We start from the raw sequence: 19,679 nt of genomic DNA on the forward strand, positions 1-19,679 counted from the left end.
CGTCAGTGCATTTTTCTGTTCGAATAGCCACCCGTGTTCATGTCTTTGTAGTCCGGGTCGTGAGCATAAATTGTGATTTGTCATTTTTACTGGTTGTATATGTTGTAGGCCAATGAGGCAGGTGCATGGCGATACCGAAAAGACGGCCCGGATGAAGTGGAAAATTTATCAAGGAACTCAAGTGTCCAAGACCTGGAACAGTATTGCCGTCATCCTTCCCATGCAGAGCCGCAGCTCGCCTCGAAGACTTACCGGTTTATTCACCTTCCACCTGGAGGTCATGACCCCTCTGCTAGAGGTGAAGAAGCTCCTCATGTTTATATGCTGGAAAGGGTGCGTGAAAGACCTTTGTCGGCATGTCAACCTTCGGACAATGATTCTATGAAACGGATTGAATGTTACGAAAGCCGGACCGACGAGCATGATGATGACTCTGAATTCGGTGAGTTCGTGGTTCGTTGTATCTGCATGAGAACCTAAGCTGGAAAATGTTGGTACACGCTCTAGTGGTGTCAAATCCGTAAAGAATAGGTAGGTAGGTAGGTAGGTAGGTAGGTAGGCGAAGGCCTTATAAATGTTTCGCTCACGAATGCAAAGGGTATGGTATACATGGCGATTCAACCTAGTCGGATTGAGCTGAGCTCCACGGCAGCGAATGTGCGCTCAGAAGGTTTCGGAGATACACTACAGACTGCGACTCAAGGAGCTCTTCCGGAGTGTGGTACCCGCGTTTGATGAAAACATGTTTTACTTTCGGCGATACGGCTACGCGCCGTGACAGAGAGGACCAACGCAGAAAGAGGGTGCTGGCGTGTTCCTTACGTGAATAGCGTCCGAGAGCACGCTAGACTTATTAGTATGGCCTGTCTGGTGGCGGTGTAGCCATCTGTGTCGCTGATTCGCGACAGATAAGCATCCTCACAAACTTTTACAATTCTAACCAATTCGAGAGAAGTAGCGTTCCAGATCTCACGAAGATCGACCACGACGGAATTCAGAAACGTTCCAGTACATTCCAGTTATCATACTATCTCCGAAGACATAATCCAGAACGGCCAGCGGAGCTCATGACTGAAAAATATTATGGATCTCCGAGACGCTGACCGTGTGCTAAGTCTAACACTTGAATTCCTGCAACATGGTATATGGACTTTTCAATTTTAAGGTATAGTCGAACTACAAAACACAAAAAAGTCAACGAACTGTTGCCCTGGTTGTCTGCTTTATTGCCCACTGTGTGTTTACGAATTTCAGATCACAGTAGGGTCGAAATTACAGTTATCCAACTTTCAACACTCTATCGCACGTTCAATGTGCTTCTGTACTCGTAATGGACCTTTTCTGGGTAAGCGGATGTAGGGTAAAATGTCCCCGGACGAAAGGTCCCCAGCTCACCGCTAAATGAAAGTTAAAATTTGAGTTGTTGTTACCGTCGTTCCTAACTTCCGTGACGATAGATGTCTGTTTCCATGCTATCTCGTAAGCTCCGTGCTATCACAATCTCCAAGATTGTGCGGTCTTTGCCGACATCTCTCTCAAGGGAATTTAATCGTCTTGTTCGGCGGCATGCTACTCCGTGGAGACTGTGCGTCCTGGGCCGTTTTCTCGCAGAGGGATTCAATTGCGTCATTGCGCGGCAGCATGCTGTGCGGTGGAGATAATTCGTCCTATGCCAACTTCTCGGGCCACGGAGCAGCATTCCACCGAACTGGGAGGCAATGAAGCAAGGAAAAGGTAAGGGAGGCAGTCAGTCCAGGAAGCACAATCTCCAACGGGCAGCATGCCGCTGGACAAGGTGTTAATTAGTTACCTTGAGGGACCGAAAAGAAAGTTCTAGGTAGAAAACAAACATTTATTGTCATGGAAGTTAGCAACGGCTGTGCAAAGGCAATTAAATGCTCTTGAGAGAAGTCGGCCAGGACGCACAATCTCCACGGGACAGCATGAAAACAAACATCTATTGTCACAGAAGCTAGCAGCGGCTGTGTAACAGGAACTTTCATTCCGCAGCGAGGGACGGCAGCCGGGGACATTTTGACCGGGGACCTTCCGTCCGGAGACGTTTTGTCCGGATTCCCCGGTTAAGCATATGCGCAGCCACCTATGGGCAACTGCCATATTCATTGGGGGGAATTTGGTTTCAAGGTTACGCGGACGTTTGAGGTCGACATTTGACAGTGCTTTGTACGGATAATCAGTACAATGCGCTTTCACTCTTTCCGCATTCTTCTTACAATCTTCTCTTGCGACTTCCCACGCAACGTGCCAGTCCGAAAAGCGTCCCCATGTTTAATGATGGGAAAGATACGACGTTCGACATTACGCCGCCTGGGCCGACGCGAATATGAAAATAGTCCTTTGGCACATCCATGGCCTGACTTACCGTTGCCAAAATACCTACTTATTCGCTGCGCCTGAAGTTCCACCGCAGTTCCACTTATTTGGCACCACGTGTGCCCAAAGTAGGAAGGAATGCTCCAACTTTTCTGAAATTGGAAGCGCGACTTGATATGCGAAGACTCCTCGCGAATCCCTCGGAACCATGACACCAGCTGTCAGCGAAAAGAATGGCGTGTGGGACGAGGCGCAATCAGGCTACCAGATCTCTAACCCGCGTGACGCCGATCAATGTCGGAAGCAGGACCAACTGAGCTTCTATATGCTATAGGGTTTATTCCCTGACGTCACCTCGCCGCCGCAGCTGTAGGTCCCTCGAAGTTATGTTCCCGCATTACTTCTCTGCCATATGCTTTTTGGGTGACTATTAACGTGGAAAACATGGAAGTTGCTTGGATATACTACAAATTACGCTGCACAGTAACTTTGAAAGACCAAATACAGTCAAACTCCTTTACAACGAAATCAGGGGACAGCAAAAAAAAATTTGCAGTAAAGGTACATTCGTTAAAAAGGATGTCCATTATTGGACCTATAGGGCTCCAGCCTGACCGCAAAAAAAAATTGCTGTAGTGGTATTTTCGTTAAAAAGGTGTTCGCTATAAAGGAGTTTGACTGTATACGGTGGGTGCGATATGGTTAGCGGCTTGGATGGGACCTACATTATGGCGGCCGATGCAGCACATCTGCCTGCAAGCGACAGCGGCGGTCTCCTGCGGATGACGTCATGTGAATAAACCCTATAAGGGGATAAGTCCAAGTAAGCGGATAAGTACCCCCTTTTTAGTATTTTTGTTGCAATGACATATCTGCATACCAGTATGTACCTGTCAGAGAATATTTAGGACCATATTACAATTTGTTGTTCCGCTGCAGGAGGTTAAGGAACGGGAAATACATGTGTGTTAATGGGATGGACAGTCAGTCCGAGCCCCTTTTCTACACACGCATACAAATGGCGTAGCTTAAATTTCGCTACGATGCAGAAATGAAGTGCTCCACTAGGTGACTTCACCCTACCTTGTATTACCATTGCTCAGCCATCAAAGTCTGGCTCGTGAGAACTGTTTCTTTTTCTGCACCCAAACCCTGTGCATGCAGTGTTACATTGAAAAAAGGGGTATGTCATGCTCCTGGATTTTGTTCACTTTCTGGTAAGTCACACACCCAAAAGCGATGTTATCAGGACATATATGTAGGGCACACACACACATATATGTTACACATTTTGTATTTGCGTTATTCGAGGAAACCCAGCTGCAGTTGCTTTACCAAATATTTACTTGAAGTTTTCTCGGTTTGGGATTTTTCGATTTATCCCCCTATTGCATACACACTCTAAGAAAAAAAGGAGTAATTTTACTAATTTTGGGGACTAAATGCATTGCCACAAAAAATAGTCCCTTTAGGGAGTAAATGCACGGGAGTAAATGAATGTCACAGAGTGGAGACTGTATTTCACGTTCTGTTACTTAAATGCTTCGAATTAAACCGTCAACCGTTATATATCGAGTGATATAAAACCTTGCGACATACATAGGGCACAATATGCGAAGAAAGAAGGGCTAACTGTTTCTTACTCTGTGTGGGTGGAAAATTGCTACGTTAGCTAAGTTATACAGCCTTATGCCATGAAATTGATCAAGTACACATAATTACGTAGACTGTTGCATTCGGAAGACAATTTGCGAAGTGCAGTACAATTTGCAGTCCTGGGGAGTAAATTTGGGGGTTAGTGGACTAAAATGGGGAGGAATTACAATCTAGGGGACTAGAAGCTGCAATTACTCCCCATTTTACTCCTTTTTTTTTTCTTTCAGAGTGCAGAGGTTCAATTACTCTCAGCACCAAATCTCCAATCGTCCATTGCGATTGGAATGACTCTTACCAACTAAAAGCACTAGAGTTTCGTTGCTAACATGCTCACTTGTCATGCTGTCCTGTCCTGTCCTGTTGGCTGTCCTGCCATTTTACTTGTTCGCGAATATATTATGCACTGTAATATTGCGTGCTGACACTGAATATAACGCGATACTCTGTTTACTAGTGTCAGCACGTAATATTAACTTAACAGAGTGCATTATATATCCGCGATGGGGTAGAGTATCGCCCCTAGCGATGAAACTCCCCATTCATCATCTCAAAAGTTGTTGTTGTTTGTGTTCGAACATGGTCAGAAGCAGGGAACTCTGATGGAACGAAAACGCATATCACGTTTCCCCAGTACCGGAAAGGAAAGTGACTGGCTGGCATTGAGTTCGGAGAATCCCTGTTATAATTACGAGATGACATGAGCGATCTTTTTTTTTCTCCTCTCTTTTTTTCTTTTTCTGAGCATCCTTTTCTCGGTAGTACGTGCGGCAAACACCACATGATATATCGGCGCGAGAACGCGTGCATAAGGCTTTTTCGTTTCACATTCGCATAACAGCGCTGTTTACTCCTGGTAGCGTCCGTGTGTGTCTATGACCCTATAACAGGAAGTCTGGTTGGTTCCTGCAGGGTGCTAAGAAAGATGAAGATTCGTTTCTCTATAGACTTTTTTGGGGGGAGCAGTGGAAGGTGTACGATTTCACCGAAGCGAAATTACTTGTGTGTTGTGCACGTGTTATGTTTTTTTTTAAATTCTGTGTCAGCACTGCGAAGCAACTGTGCCTGTGAGCGGCGTACAGACGTGGACAGATGGAGAAGGGACAGCAGGAAGGAGTGGGGGACAGAGGGGTTAGTATGCGTCCTGGGCCGACTTCAAGAGGAACTGTGCGGACATTCGTCTGGAAAGTCTGCCGGAAAACCCCAGTCGGTTCGGGGATTCGAACCCGCGTCACCTCCCAGTCTCGGCGTGGGCAGCGGCCACCCTAAACACTATGCCACGGGAAGCTGGTACGTGTTATGTGCTCTAAAGAACCGCCCTAGGCAAAAGGTATGCTGACAGAGCGGAAAAGGGTTATCTATCGGCATCCACATAAGAGCCGTTCCATTACCGGGAACAGTAACACAACTGCGACGGTGGCGGGAACATCTGAGCAATGAAAAGGAAAAAAAAGAAAAGAATCCGTAGCGAAACTAATCCCGTTACCTTTCCTTGATTAGAACAGTCTTGGTAATCCGACACAAACCGCACCGGTTTTTTTGTGGATTTCTTACAGGTTTTGTATATTTCCTTGGCGCCATACTGCTTGAAACACCACGCAGAACCCGCTGACGAAACTATACCTACTGTTTAGATTCGTGGCCGCTTGGGACCGAAATGGTGCTGTGTACAGTTTGCCCTATTATGGATAATACCAACGTAGCGAAACCCTTCCGTTATTGCATGGATAATTTCGTAATTCTGTTTCTAAGGCATTTTATTTGGACCATAAATACGTAATATCAGCACGACGTTAGAAACAGAAAAGGTACACTAAAGCAGCAGACAGGCAGTTAATGTTGAAGGCGTAGATTACCAACTTTTTGCTTGTAAACTCAGCACGACAAGCTATGCATGTGACAGAGAGCGCGTAATATTTTTAATTTGCTAGCAATATTGCGGAAAAGCGGCTTGGCGCGACGTCTTGTGCGAAATGTCCAATTCGTCAAGCAACAGTGATAGATGTTTCCGACTGATTTTGCTGCCCCTGATGGCTACGTAGCCGATACATTGCCAACTAACTTTTTGACCCAGTGTGGTGCACATGCAATGTAGTTTCACCGCCGTACTAGACGAGCAATTTCGGGCGTGACCACTTCGGCACAGTGTTGCCCCAAATTTTCAGTGATAAAAAAAAAGAAAAGAGAAAAAGAACGAAAACGAAGGGTGCAATTGGAACGAAAATTGGGACGTCGGGGTATTGAAGACTCAGCCTATGGAATAGGTAGTGTTTCAGATTGAACCTCTACACACTCCTCCCTGCTGGCCTCTCTCCATCTGTCCGCGTCTGTACACCGTCATATACCCTCAGTTGCTTTGCGGCGCTAACACAGAATACTAAAAAAGAAAAAAAGTCCTACTGCTTTCCGATGCCTTTAACAGTTTCCAAACCTCAGAAGCACGAAAATACGAGTCAACCCAGAATGGTTCCTATTTGTCCCGCGGTTACCTTATCTGATTTAAAAAAAACTGAACACGCAGGAATCCGGGAAGTGTCCTGCTACCTGGAACGGAGTCCGTATCCTGTCGTGGGCTCGCTGGAATCACACTCGAAAATAATTGAAAAGTGTGTCGTTCCGGTTCACAAGCGCATCAGAGCTTCAAACAAGTCTCCGAGCAACAGATCGACGCCGGATAAAGCTCTGATAAAGAATGACTGTTAGTTATTATTTTTTACCCCTGTAGAAAGTACTTTTTTGTGCATCCACTTGTCGTGCATGTAAATAGTCCTTGTTAGATAACTCTATATAGTTTAGCCGTTTCTGCACTGTGAACTGCTTTCAACGCTGTATAACGACGAACTCTGCTAGTCCATACGGGATATATTTATTGACACTTGTACTGTACGGCACATCCTACATAAAGAAATATAGAGAATCGAGCTTTATAAGTGTTGCAGCATGCCCTCGTCAACACGTGTAATGATGTGGACAAGTGCTCTTCCGGTGACGTTTAGATTTTCTTGAGGGCGTCCGCAAGGAGAGTCATCTCAGCTGAAAAGAAAATGACACACATTGAGTATAATGTCTGATACCATCACGTAAGAACAGTCAGTATACTGGTCGGTATCAGTGTGCTCACACCAGCGACATTTTCAAGGATACCCCAGCGGAACATGCGAAAAACGTCATAGCTTTCTGCTGTCGTCACGTGCGCGCGAGCGTTCAACGTTATGCATTTTTGTGCTTTCTATTTGCATTGCCGAGCGCAGAACGTAAACTGCGCCGTGCACAACCATTAAGAAAAAAAAAAAAAAACGAAAGAAAAGAAGACAATTGTAGGTTTTGTGGATGGTGAATACTTTCGGAATCAGTGTGCACCGAGGAAAAGAAACCAACGCTATAATGACTCCTCAGACGCATCATACTCTTTTTTTCTTTTTCTTTTTTGTTAAACATGCCATAAAAGCATTTTCTTGCACAGAATAGAATACATTACCCCCCCCCCCCCCCCATTTGCTACGCACATGAATCTTCTTTCCTACGGTGACGGGTGGAACGAAAACCCATGTTTCGCTGTACTTAGCGTGCTTCTGAACGTCGTGTGCGTGCTCTTGTGGCAACCTTGCATCGTTGTTTTGAAATCGAAAAACGTGCTCGTGTGGTTTCAACGAAGTTCTCCAGAAACAAGCATGCTTTCTCTCTTCGTTCTTTCTTTCGTTCAACTGAGTAAACAACCGCAGCTCTTTGTCAAACGTGCTGTTGCGTCTTTTCTGGACTGTTGCACATCGGGGCCGCGTTGCATGACATCGTTCAGCACTCGCACTCGAGGTTCGCGAGTCAGGTACAGACCAACACAAAAACGTCCGTGAGTCCAAATGTTTTTCGTTCTTGCTTTCTTCCGTTTTCACTGTCAATACCCCACCTCCCACACACTCATGCCCTGTGTTTTGCTTTGAGATGTACAGTATGCTCGAGCTAACTCTAAGGGGTTTCCACGCCGACCTTCTTGGATTGTGTGCGATACACCGTCACCTTGTTCCCCGTGAATTAAAGGCGAAGGGACCGGGCGTAACGACAAACAGTAACAATGACCGAATAATGATGCATAGAATTTCGAACTTTCGATTTCCCGAAGCGTGCATTACGCCGTTTTTCTTTAAGTTGTCATTTTTGCTTACATGCAGATGTAAAAGGAATGTAATGAAACATTATGCTTCACGTCTTGTCACGACTTTACGTGCACGGAACATGACTGTCCCTCGGAAACTTCGCTGGACTTATATTAAGCGGGAAATTTTTTTTTCTTTCGTGTCATCATTAGTACTGGGGATTGATAAGAGCGTAAACGGAACTGGCAGGCGCACAATTAGAGCGCGGATGCGGGATCTGTTGTGCCAAACGAGCTCTCTTTAGAGCCCCGAAGGGATGCGCGTTTAGGTAACCACAGGTGCTTTCCCCAGAATGCACGGGAATGCAAGTGGTACGACATGACGGTAACTGGGCTTGGAGCTGAACAACTAGGTTGTGTACGGCCGATGACGATGACAGAAGCCTCAACGATAAGTCGAACAGACTACAAGGATGAAAGAGTTTGAAGCGGGGCTTATGGACGAGTACCATCTTGCCAGATGAGGGATGATTAGACTTCCACATCGGGGAGTTTTAGTGCATCGTACGCTATTCGCTGCGAGATCGACCTATAGGGGGCGAAACTGTCACCCTTCTAGTGTGGGAGTTCTTCGGAGTTGATAGTTCTTTTCCGTAATTGTAGTATATATTCACCGGGAGATCACTGGTACGATACTGTCCGGTTCTCCAAGGCTCCACCTACTGCAGTAAACACTGAATAAACGTGTAAAAGCCGACGACGCGTCCACACAATGGTAGTTCATCGTTTCTCTGCAGCGCGCAGACACTGCTCGATCTCGGAGCGAGGTCGTTCGGCGGTAAGTTGTCCCATCAGGACGCTCAACAATCCCTCCCATATTTTGTGTTGTGTCTCGTTAGAGATAAGGGTTGCTTTTCCCGCCAACGATCTTGCCGCGTGTGATAAGTGCCGGGGCGTGTAAATTCTTTTGTATTTAAAGCGCAACCGAGGGAGTATCAATCTCGTTCCTTCAGAATCCTTCCGAATTTATGCGATTGTAATACACGCGTTTCCCACTTCATTTTCTCCGAAAATAATGTTACTCTGGGAGACGGGAAGTGTCACAAAATTAATTGCTAGTTTTGAGAAGTATTGTTGCGAGAGGCACAGCGTCAGGATGGTAATGATTTAATGACAGAATGATAATGCGCGTGACATGAGTCGCGTGCGGTGAGTCCTCATTCTCGTCGTCACAATACCCCCCCTCCCGAAGTCGTGACCTCCCGGGCACGGTGGAAGGTGACGTGACAACGGAGATGAACAATGGTCAAGAGACAGTGGTGGAAGATGGAGTCGGCGGCGCGGATGCTAACGGGTTGAAAGATGGTGGCGACATGGACAACAAAGCACAGTGTTTTGCAACGATGTTCGGCAATGATGTGGACGTTGGGGTGATGGGGCGATGGGGACGCTGTGCTGCTCGCTGGAAGGTCGGTGCTCCGAGGGCGGGAGGTGAGCCATCACTGGGTGCTGTTGTCACGGGCGTCGCTTCTCAACGGGGCTGGGGGCTTCTGGTCGGGTCGGGTCGTCTTGGGTCTCATAGTTCTGTCGGCAGGTCGGGGCTGGGGTGTCGATGGCCATGGCAGCAGCAGGTCGGTCGGGACGAGCCAGCACCTCCACCAAATGTTGCGAGAGGCACAGCGTCAGGATGGTAATGATTTAATGACAGAATGATAATGCGCGTGACATGAGTCGCGTGCGGTGAGTCCTCATTCTCGTCGTCACAGTATGACGTCACAGGGCACGCAATCTGCCACTGCGTTTGACAGCATTGCACCTTGGAGGTCGATTTCCATCTCCTCACCACTGCTGCTGGCTGTCTTCCAACGTGGGGTGGAGACACGGAAGGAGCATGGGCTGTTGCTAGGAGACAGACGCTAGAGCTCACGGTGACGTCATGAACTGTCGGAGAATCCGAAACTATGCAGTTTTGTGAGTTCTTTGCAAAATTCATGAAAACGCGTCGTGTTCACGGTCGGCATTTAAATTTTACGTCCCGAGTATGAGCGTGGTTGATTTTTTATACGATATGTAATTTGTTTATTTTTGTTGCCCGTAGTGACACTCTTGAAATAAAGGAACACATTTTGGTTCTGGCACAACATGCTTTGCTGTAGAAGAATTTCTTCGGCGGATCAAACATTTTCCAAATAGTTCGTGGACGTAGCAGATCGATAGAGACCGGTGTGGATGAGCTGTTCCAAGGTTCCCGCTGAAAAAATACGATTAGGAAGACTGATAGAATGACGACATCACTTTTCATGTCCTTGCCACGAGCTTCATTCTCATTCTGTTTTTATTCCTTGAAGGATAGTACAGACTACTGACGACCTCGAATGGGAACCTCGTTTTTTTTACTGCTGGGACAGAGATTTACAAGATATCTACACCACCAGTTTTGACTAAACGTCTGTAAAGCTTAGCTATGGATGGATCAGATCGTGCACTTTTTGTTGGAAAGGGTAGTAAATTTCCTACTTTACCAACGTTTTACGTTACTTTGCGTGAAGTTGTACGGTATATACAGGGTGGGTGCAGATAAAGTAGCCCCACATTTTCGCGTTCCCTGCATACTGTACAAACTTCCGGCGGCGCACGACGATTCACGCGATCCTGTACTTTAGTATCGGCACCGCATGGCACGTGAATCCAAGCGATTTGGAATTCCCGCGCAAAGGGACGAAAGCGCGACGTCATGTGACAACACCGTGACGCTCCGAGGGAGTTCTCATCCATTGAGCCAGAGCCAGGAGAGTTTGACCACTGGGAGGAGCCTGTCTCAAAGCGCGCCATTTGACGTCACACGATGGGCGGCGCCAAGGCCAGTGGCACCATTTTGGATCACAGCTATCGCCTTGAGCTCTCCCATACTGCCATTTTGTAGCAGAGGTAGAGCCTTGAAATCCCCCCCCCCCCCACCCGCGCCGCCGCGGCTCTCCTTTCATCCTGGCCAAGTGGGCGGAGCGATGACAGCTCTGATGTCCCTTTTCGAAAAAGGAGTCGATGGAACGGCGCAAACCAGGAGAAGCACCCCCAAGAAAAGCCAAGGTCACACAATCCACAAAGAAGATCATGGCAACAATATTTTGGGATTGTCACGGGATCCTCCTCACCGACTTCAAAGAGAGGAACACCACAGTGAATGCGACTTATTATGCTTCACTCCTGCACCGACTGCGAGACGCCATCAAGGAAAAGAGGCGCGGCAGGTTGAGTCGAGGTGTCTGGTTGCTCCAGGACAATGCCCCTGTCCACACGGCTTCTGTTGCCAAGGCTGCACTGAAGGAGTGCGGCTTCGAAGAAATCCACCACCCACCCTACAGTCCAGACTCGGCACCGAGTGACTACTTCCTGTTCTCAAACTTGAAGAGGGATCTCAGAGGACGGAGATTTCAAAACGATAGTGAGGTGCAAGAGGCAGTTTTCCAGCATTTTGCGGACAATTAAAACTTTGGACTATTTTTTCAAGGGTATAAGAATGCTGGTTGAAAGGTGTCAAAAGTGCATCGAAGTTAAGGGTGACTATGTCGAAAAGTGATACACTTGTTTCGTCTCTATGACTATTAAAAGTTGGTCGGGCCGGAAACTTATGGAACCACCCTCGTACGTTCATTTCAGTTAGAGCGAGCTACCCGCCTAGTGGAATGAGAGTAGAATGAGAATGGAACTCTTCGAGGCGCGTCACGATGTCATGAACAGACTATATTATTTTTCTTTGTGTGTAACGGATAGGGACATCATTAGTTTTGGAATGCTTTCTATGCGGACTGTGAACAATAGAAGTTAACTGCCCTTGCACTGATTATGTGCACAAACTGCGTAGAACACGTGACACGTTTCTTCTATATCGTTCTCGTCCCGGAGTGTGTTGCGGATATGCTTCCCTGACAATGGAGCAGGTAGCGCCTTTAATGGCTGCTGAACGTTCCAAGCTGTGCTTCGCTTTTCTTCCCGCCTAAATCTGTATCTGTCTACCACTCGTAGTAACAATGCTGTCATGTGAAAGACGTCATCCTTACGGTCAGAAAGCAAAGGACGTAAAAAAACAACTGAAGAATGCTCTTTAAAGTATGACCAGTAGCAACGAGTACCTGATAACCATTAACAGCAGCTCTCCGCCATGCGGCAAAAAGTGTAAGAGAAAAAGAGCAGTTTGTGACAAACACGTTGCAGCGTGGTTTCGAAAGGCCATTTTAATGAACAACTCTGGTAGAAGCAAAAAGGAACGTGTAAGAAGCAAAAAATAAAATAAAAATCCCTTCGTATCTCAGCAACTCGACTTCGGCACGTTTCTTGCGTTCTTTTCCAAGTGACGGCAAAATAACTTCACCATGTCCATCGAGACTTGACGTGGTTGCAACATTATTTCAGTAAACCATTCAGCTTAAAGTAGAGAGGCCCTTTACACACGTCATTAAAAGGAGACTTGGGAAGAAAATCGACTGCAAGCTTCCGTTACTTTTACGATTATTGACAAGTTTCGAACGCAGTTACTAACAAAAATGATTTTTGAAATGTGAGAAGCGGTCACTCCGAGCCGCCGCTGGAAGGATGTGTTGCAAGCAACACTGGGCGGCCGTCCGGCGTCGCTGGGTGTGCGTTCGATTGGTCTGTGCTTGTGTGCATCCAACGCCTTGTAGTTTTCTCGTTTTTTTGTGCAACAATCAGCTGCGACGACGAGGTCAAGAATGCGGTTCGATCATGGCTGCTACGCGGCGGTAAGGATTTCTACGCTGCTGGCATCCAAGCCCGCGTCAAACGGAAATGTTTTCCTGCTACAGTGCGGCGTTCTTTACGACCCTTAGTTGGAATCGCCTCTGGACATCCCCTCCGCGTTGTTCCTCCCTCTCCTGTCCCTCCTCTCGCTTCCTGGTGCCTACTTACCATAGAGCAAGGAAGAAACGGAAGCGCCCTAAGTGGGTAGGGTGCATCAACACTACCTTCCTCTGCACACACACACACACACACACACACACACACTAATTATTGTTCTGAGACTGGAACATAAAAAGGAACAAACACAACACAAGCTTAAAGTTGCCTGGGGATATGAACGGTTGATTCAACAGTTGACAATTCAACTGTTCATGTCCTCAGGCAACTTGAGGCTTGTGTTGTGTTTGTCCCTTTGTATGTTCCAGCCTCACAGCACTCACTTTCCGTCATGTTCACCAGATGGCGCACTTTGTACTTTGTCGCAGAGCCGTATATTAAAAGGGAGTCTGGCCATTAATGGGTCATGCCTATACCTGAAGCTCTACCCACTTTTTCAGCTTTCTAACCAATGGAGTCTTGAATTATGGGGCGCTATCAACCTATCCTCACTATTTGTCCCCCTATCCAACATGGGCAGCGCCACTTTGGGTGGCAAGTGGATTGGATGGGATTCAAATGGATACCTCTCGCAATCTGCAGAACTAGTGGATTTTTGGTGTGAATTTGATGAGCGCCACCTAGAGAGCGTAAGGCGGCAACCGCATGGAGCAACTTTTGCCAACTGAATCGGCCAACGGAGCGCCAACTCAGCGTGAACGGAACGGTATCGAAGCTATGCAACCGCATGGAGCAGAATGTCCACGTTTAGGTTGTCATGGTGAAGCGTCGGCCTAGCGTTTACCACCGCTTGTTGCACGCGATGTGGCAATGCTTATTGTAGTAAACTGCTGTACGCATTGTTTAGTAACATAAATGATATTTTAGGGGTTCTTGAAAAAGTACGGTGCTAATAACAACTAGAAATCAGGTGTTTACCAGAAATTTTGAGATACGAAGATAATGTTGGGCTTATGAGTGTTTCTAGCAATGCTCACTAAAGAAATATCAGACTGCATTTTTGTTATCGTTATCTCACACATTTCCGATTTGCCATGTGCCACAAATAATAAATTGATGTTTCATTTAGTCACCTTCGCCTTGCACACACCTTGGCACCTCCATTTTAAGTTGATGTCCTTATACTGAACAAGTTTGACGTTCCAAACGGGTGGCCTCCTTGAAACCTCCGATATTAACATATCCACATCGAAGTCCGCGCGACGGGCCATCTGCGTGTCCTTCTGGGAGGCAGGGCGCAGGGCGAAGACGGCAAAGCCCCCCCCCCCCCCCCCTCGAAATCAGGGGACTCCTTGACGTAGTCGCAGAGCAGCTTTCGCTGCGTCCCATCTTGTCGTCAGCACTGCAACTAGCTGCTCATTCAAAAAGACGACTCCGTAAGACCTCGGTTCGATGCTTATTTTAGTGCTTAGGTCACGCATAGAACAAGGAGATCGGAAACAAATTGGAAAACAGATTGGAAACAAACCCGGGCGGTGAATCCTCAAGAGGTCGAGATGACCGCCTAGGAAAACGCTAGGTCACGGAAACCATTATTATGTTGCGGTGGGGTATTAAGTCGATGTCAGCCCAGTCACGCTGAAAGGCGAGATAAGCAGGAATGCCTTTTATTGGGTGGCTGGAATGTATAGCGTTGCATCTTATTGGTCCTGTCAATTTCAATTGCATTGTGCCCAGTGCTGTGTGAACTATCTGAAACTACGCGTTCTACGGGGGCGTTCTGCTGTTATTGCCACGTCGCCCTCCATTTTTTGCCCAGTCTTGGATGGGACGAAGTGGATGGCGAAGGACCTTATTAAATTCTTGAGTTTTATAAGCTGTGCACTGGGCGCTGAGGGTTCTAATAATAGCTTCTCTACAGTACCTTCATGTGGATCAATGTAGCTTTAACTGCTTATTTTAGCTATAGCTCAATCTTTGGTGACGATGACGCAAACGAAAAACTCGAAGTCGTAAGGTTTTTGTTGCGACTTGATCAATTCCCGAACATTTTATGTCCGGATTACACCTTCACCCGGACACCGAACGCAAGCCTTTGAATTTCCGAACTGTTCGGGCGAAATCCGGACAGGTGGCAACCCTAGTTATGGAGTGCCAACAAGCCCAAAGGCCACTTTGCTAAAATAAATTTCTAGTACAACTGGACATTTCAAAGGGGCGTTAGTCTTCGTCTCTTGTGCCCGTCGTCAGCGTGCATCGTCGGAACATGCCTGTTGCCTGAACAACCATACCGGGCGACACGGCTGAGAGGAAAGGGGACTGAGGCCCTTTTGTTATGATCCGCCGTGTACCCGGATGAACATAAGGTGCGTACATATGTGTCGAAGGAAAAAAAATGCCAGCACGCCACTGTACCGTGGTTACTTTGTTTACAGTCGCGGGGAAAGCTGCGAAGCAGATTGGAGACAGTCATAAAATGTGAAGAGGTCGTAGCCCGCAGTAACCTAACTACTGTAGATAGTTTCTACCTACTTTTTAACTACTGTGCAGTAGCTTAAGTACATGTAGTTAACTAATTGCCATCACTGGCACGTGGCACAGTGGCAAGCAGCGGAAAGTTTCTCCTCACAGCGCGTCACTTCGTATAATTCCCCTACTTCGTTTATAATATCTCGTCAGAAACCGAACGTAAAAGTTCCCTACTTCGTTTAAATTAACTCCTGAGAAATTGAACGTAAAACTTCGGCTGTGTATTCGTGAACACCCCTTCTGTCAAGAGAGAGAGAGAAAAAAGAATAAAATACGCCATATATAGCGACAGACGAAGTGGAAAACGGTATTTAGTGACAGTAAGAAAAGGTGACAAACAGTAATTTAGTAAAAAAACAATTAAATCTCCGCTTCGACTCTGAACGATTCACGCATCGGTTGAGACTGATGTGTACGGGTTCGCTCTTTATGGTAAGCAAAAATTGCCTATTTACGTTTACGCTACTCGTTTCCATTTTCAGTTTTACTGTATTATCTTGCTTCGCAATGAGACTATAATAGGTCATACAACGCTTAACTTACAGCTTAATAGAACATTTTAAATAAAACACGAAGACGTTTCGATTATAAAGCTTTCAAGGTCGAGCTTAGTCACTGCAAGCACGATTATTTCTTTTGTCGCGTAACTAAGGGCTGGAAAGGTATAGAGTCACTAAATAGGGGTACAGAGTATCGCATTCCTTTTCCGCGCGGGAGCCGTCGATCGGTGTCTGCGATTGGGCTGATCGTGTCACGTGGTTTCTCCTTCCAAGAACTCGCCGACCATGTTGCGTCACCTCCATCCAAAACTGGTTTCCTGGGTTGCGAGCTGGCTCGACTGCGGGTTGTTCTCCACCGGAGAAGAAGGAGATTGACGTCCCATTGCTAGGCGACGCAGCCGCGCCTGACTCAAGAGGTCGGGCTCGCTCGCCGGCGTGGCTCAGTGTCGCTACTCTGCTACCTATTTAGTGACTTTAGAACGGTCTTCCCCAGAGCATAGCTGTCCTTCGGGACCCAATCAACTTTAAAAACGCTATCACAGGGCTGTTTTTTTTTTATTGCTCATCTCCGATGAATAAACCAGGTGCCGTATATACTGTACACATTCATGACATGCATGTAATGCTATAGTCGCGTTCGACTTAAGATGGAAAAGAAATATAGTCCGTCAACTATATACGCCATTGAAGATAAGGAGAATCGACAACAGAGAGAGGGCGCAGACAAGCTGGTTCATGATGACAAGGATGCAACCCGAGACATTTGTTGTCTGTTGTTTATTTCCCTGTCTCGGGTTGCATCCTTGTCAAGATAAGGAGACGCAATAGCGCGCCAGGAGAAATACTGCAGCGCCACCATGTGCCATCATTGGGGGAGCACACTTTCTGCCTCAGTTTAGTGTCACGCTGTCAGTCTTAACAGACAATACGGAAGCAGAATGAGTAAGATGGATTACGTTATCTGGCGCAAGGCGGCAGCGTGACCTCACTGTGTCCAGCCATCCTATCCGCGACGCGGTAATATTTTGAAAGCTGACGGACTACATTTCAGCACGACCATAGTTTTTGCTTGATGTCTTTTGTTGCATTTTCATTCTTCATGTCTTGTACTGCTGGTGTATATGTATTTAAAACTGAACGTACTGTTTATATCTTGTGTGCTACAGCGTGCGCTACGTATTATGTGCCACCTCCGACATGAAATGCCCTCTCTGTGTCTTTGACGTATAAACAAGTAAATAAACAAGTAAATTCATACAATTTAATAATTTATAAATAAAAATAAATCATTCGTCAAGCTGTCATCAGGAGTCACCGTGCAAAATATTTTCGCTCTGCGGTGTGTTATAACTGCGCAATCAAATTTACAAAAACAGTCGGAGGAAGCAGCCGCGGACGGCCGACACGATCCTCGCTGACGTAGGGAAGTTCCCCCTCCCCCCGTGCATTTTTTTCGTTTTCTTTGTGTCTCTCTTCTCAGCTCACGCGCCGCTTCAGCTGTGCCGCTCACGTCACGAGTCACGCGCCCTGGGGCTGCGTTACGTCACGACGTTCCCTCGTTCTCCGATACGCTCTTTTCACGAGAGGATTTTTTTGAAGGTGGTGAGGCGGAAGAGAGGCCTCGCGCGTGCTCTCTAGGTCACCTGTACTCGTCGTTCTTTTGCAGGAGCTCGCTTTATTCCTTGCACACGCCGCAGCGAAAAACAAACAAACAATTTTGGGGTTCGCCTTTATGACACGGCAGGTTGTACACTCCATTACAGTATGTCCATGTTTATTTGAGGAGTTTCACCATTTTTTTTTCTTAACACTTTTTGTAGACGCAGAAACCAAAGAGAGCGTGCACAATGTTTCCCTCCATGCATGTATTTTCTCCGCTTTTGAGGCTTTGCTCCAATATGGTCAAAATGCAGAGCTGCTTTTTGTTACACTGTAGCTGTTTCTAGAGTGTTAAAGTACTCTGGGAACTGTGACTCACGTTGCTCACTTGTAGTACTCACTTTAGTTCTTGAGTACCCGCGCGGCCACAAGGTGCGGCAATGGAATCAAAAGGCAAATAGGAGAAAAATAGAGTCACTAAATAAGCTACGCTTCAGAGTATCGACACTGAGTTCCAAGAGCGAGCATGCGCCATCTTGTTTCCGCGCCACGCTACCAACGTCAATGATGACGTCAATCGTGCGCGGGTGAAATGTTCCTTTCTCTTGCAAGCAACTCATCAAAGTTGCCGGCCTTGAGCTCACCTTGACATCCTCGGGACTTTCTGGTGGACAATGCATGGATTCTAGCACAACAATCATACACGCTTCTCTATCCCACAGGGAGCATTATGTTAACTGTCTTTGATCCTCAACTGGGGATGGTACCGGTTCAAGTCACTAAAATAAGCTACGCTTCAGAGTATCAACACTGTGTTCCAAGAGCGAGCATGCGCCATCTTGTTTTCGCGTCACGCTACCCACGCGCATGCGCACGCGCACTTTAGCGCACGTTGCCATCTATCGTGCGCGGGTGAAATGTTCCTTTCGTTTACAAGCAGCAGTTGACGGCCTTGAGCTCACCTTGACATCTTCGGGACGCCCTGGTGGACGATACATGGATTATCGCACAACAATCATACACGCTTCTCTATGCCACAGCGAGCATTATGTTAGTCGTCCTTGATCCTCAACTGGGGATGGTACCAGTGTGGTGCGGAAACAAGATGGCGCTCCTGCTCTCCCTTGCACCTCAGTGTCGATACTCTGAAGCGAAGCTTATTTAGTGACTCTACAGAAAAACAGCCTTCGAACACAAAGGTTGCCACCAACGGTAGCGATTCGATCCCTCCCACATGCAGCAGGTAAGATATCGGTTCAACAAGAAAATGCTTACACTGAATATCATTGGACAGGTTCTGAACTTGGATGTTGGTGTCCAAAATCTCCACATGCTGAGTGTACGGGTTGTAGCGAACTGTAAATGGCCTTGGGATGGACATGGCGTATTCCCTGGCAAATTGCGCATTGTATAAATGAGGTCAGTTCCCAGCTGGGCCTGCAGCGCCCTCCATGCACCTCATCAATGAAGAGAATGTATACCTCATTTTCTTCTGGGCGTCCAGGAAACTTTCAGCAACAAAGTAGATTGGCTGGTACTCTGTGATCGGGTATTTCTGTTCTCCAGTGACGGAAGGATCGAAAGGCTTCGTAACTGGCTTGTCGCTCAGGCAGTACTTTGTGGACAAAGCAAAAGGAGAACGTTACGCGAATGACTCAAAACAAGATGGCTGTACGTGTCCTGACAGCACGACGTATTGCTTGTGGTTCAGTGTTGCTCCGAAATGTTACTGAAGGTTTCTTCGAGTTACGCTATAAAAATAATGGATTTTACGTATGCCTTCCGTAATTTGTTCTTATTTAAACCAAAAGTTTACCTCCAGTTCCCCGAAAGATGACAACAATCCGGCTCCATACGCTTTCAGCTGACCATTTTGCTTGCATATGCCGAACTCCACTGTGAACCAGTAGCACTGCAATGAAGAAGAGAATATATATCAGTGTATCGAGTATTCACCCGGCCACACATATGGCGAATTCGGGTGGTCATTTCGTGGCAAATTTTTTTTTGCCAGATCCCGAGCAGTCATGTTCGCTTGGTCAAAGCGAAGCAATCTCGCATGTTCGCGTGGCGCTTTCCGAGCGCCCCGAGTTTGCCAGCTAGCACTTTTTTCGCCTGGCGTCGAAACGTATCTGTATCTGGACGGCGCAAGACCCGGTGTC

At 46.9% G+C, this 19,679-nt stretch overlaps 1 protein-coding gene across 2 annotated transcripts in view; it reads right to left on the reverse strand.

The window, feature by feature from the left end:
- Positions 1–6,837: 6,837 nt before the first annotated feature.
- The window catches only part of LOC135400930 (protein henna-like), a 91,378-nt gene continuing 78,536 nt past the window's right edge, over positions 6,838–19,679 (reverse strand). For both annotated transcript variants that reach the window (XM_064632949.1, XM_064632950.1), the window contains exons 10-13: positions 19,334–19,429; positions 18,999–19,132; positions 18,793–18,908; positions 6,838–7,020 (exon numbers count right to left, since the gene is read on the reverse strand). In XM_064632949.1, the coding sequence (XP_064489019.1) occupies positions 6,980–7,020; positions 18,793–18,908; positions 18,999–19,132; positions 19,334–19,429 (387 nt within the window). In that variant the 3' untranslated portion in view covers positions 6,838–6,979. The remainder of the gene's footprint in view (positions 7,021–18,792; positions 18,909–18,998; positions 19,133–19,333; positions 19,430–19,679) is intronic.

The sequence above is a fragment of the Ornithodoros turicata genome, chromosome 7, assembly GCF_037126465.1.
Source record: "Ornithodoros turicata isolate Travis chromosome 7, ASM3712646v1, whole genome shotgun sequence".
In the NCBI taxonomy this organism is placed as follows: domain Eukaryota; kingdom Metazoa; phylum Arthropoda; class Arachnida; order Ixodida; family Argasidae; genus Ornithodoros; species Ornithodoros turicata.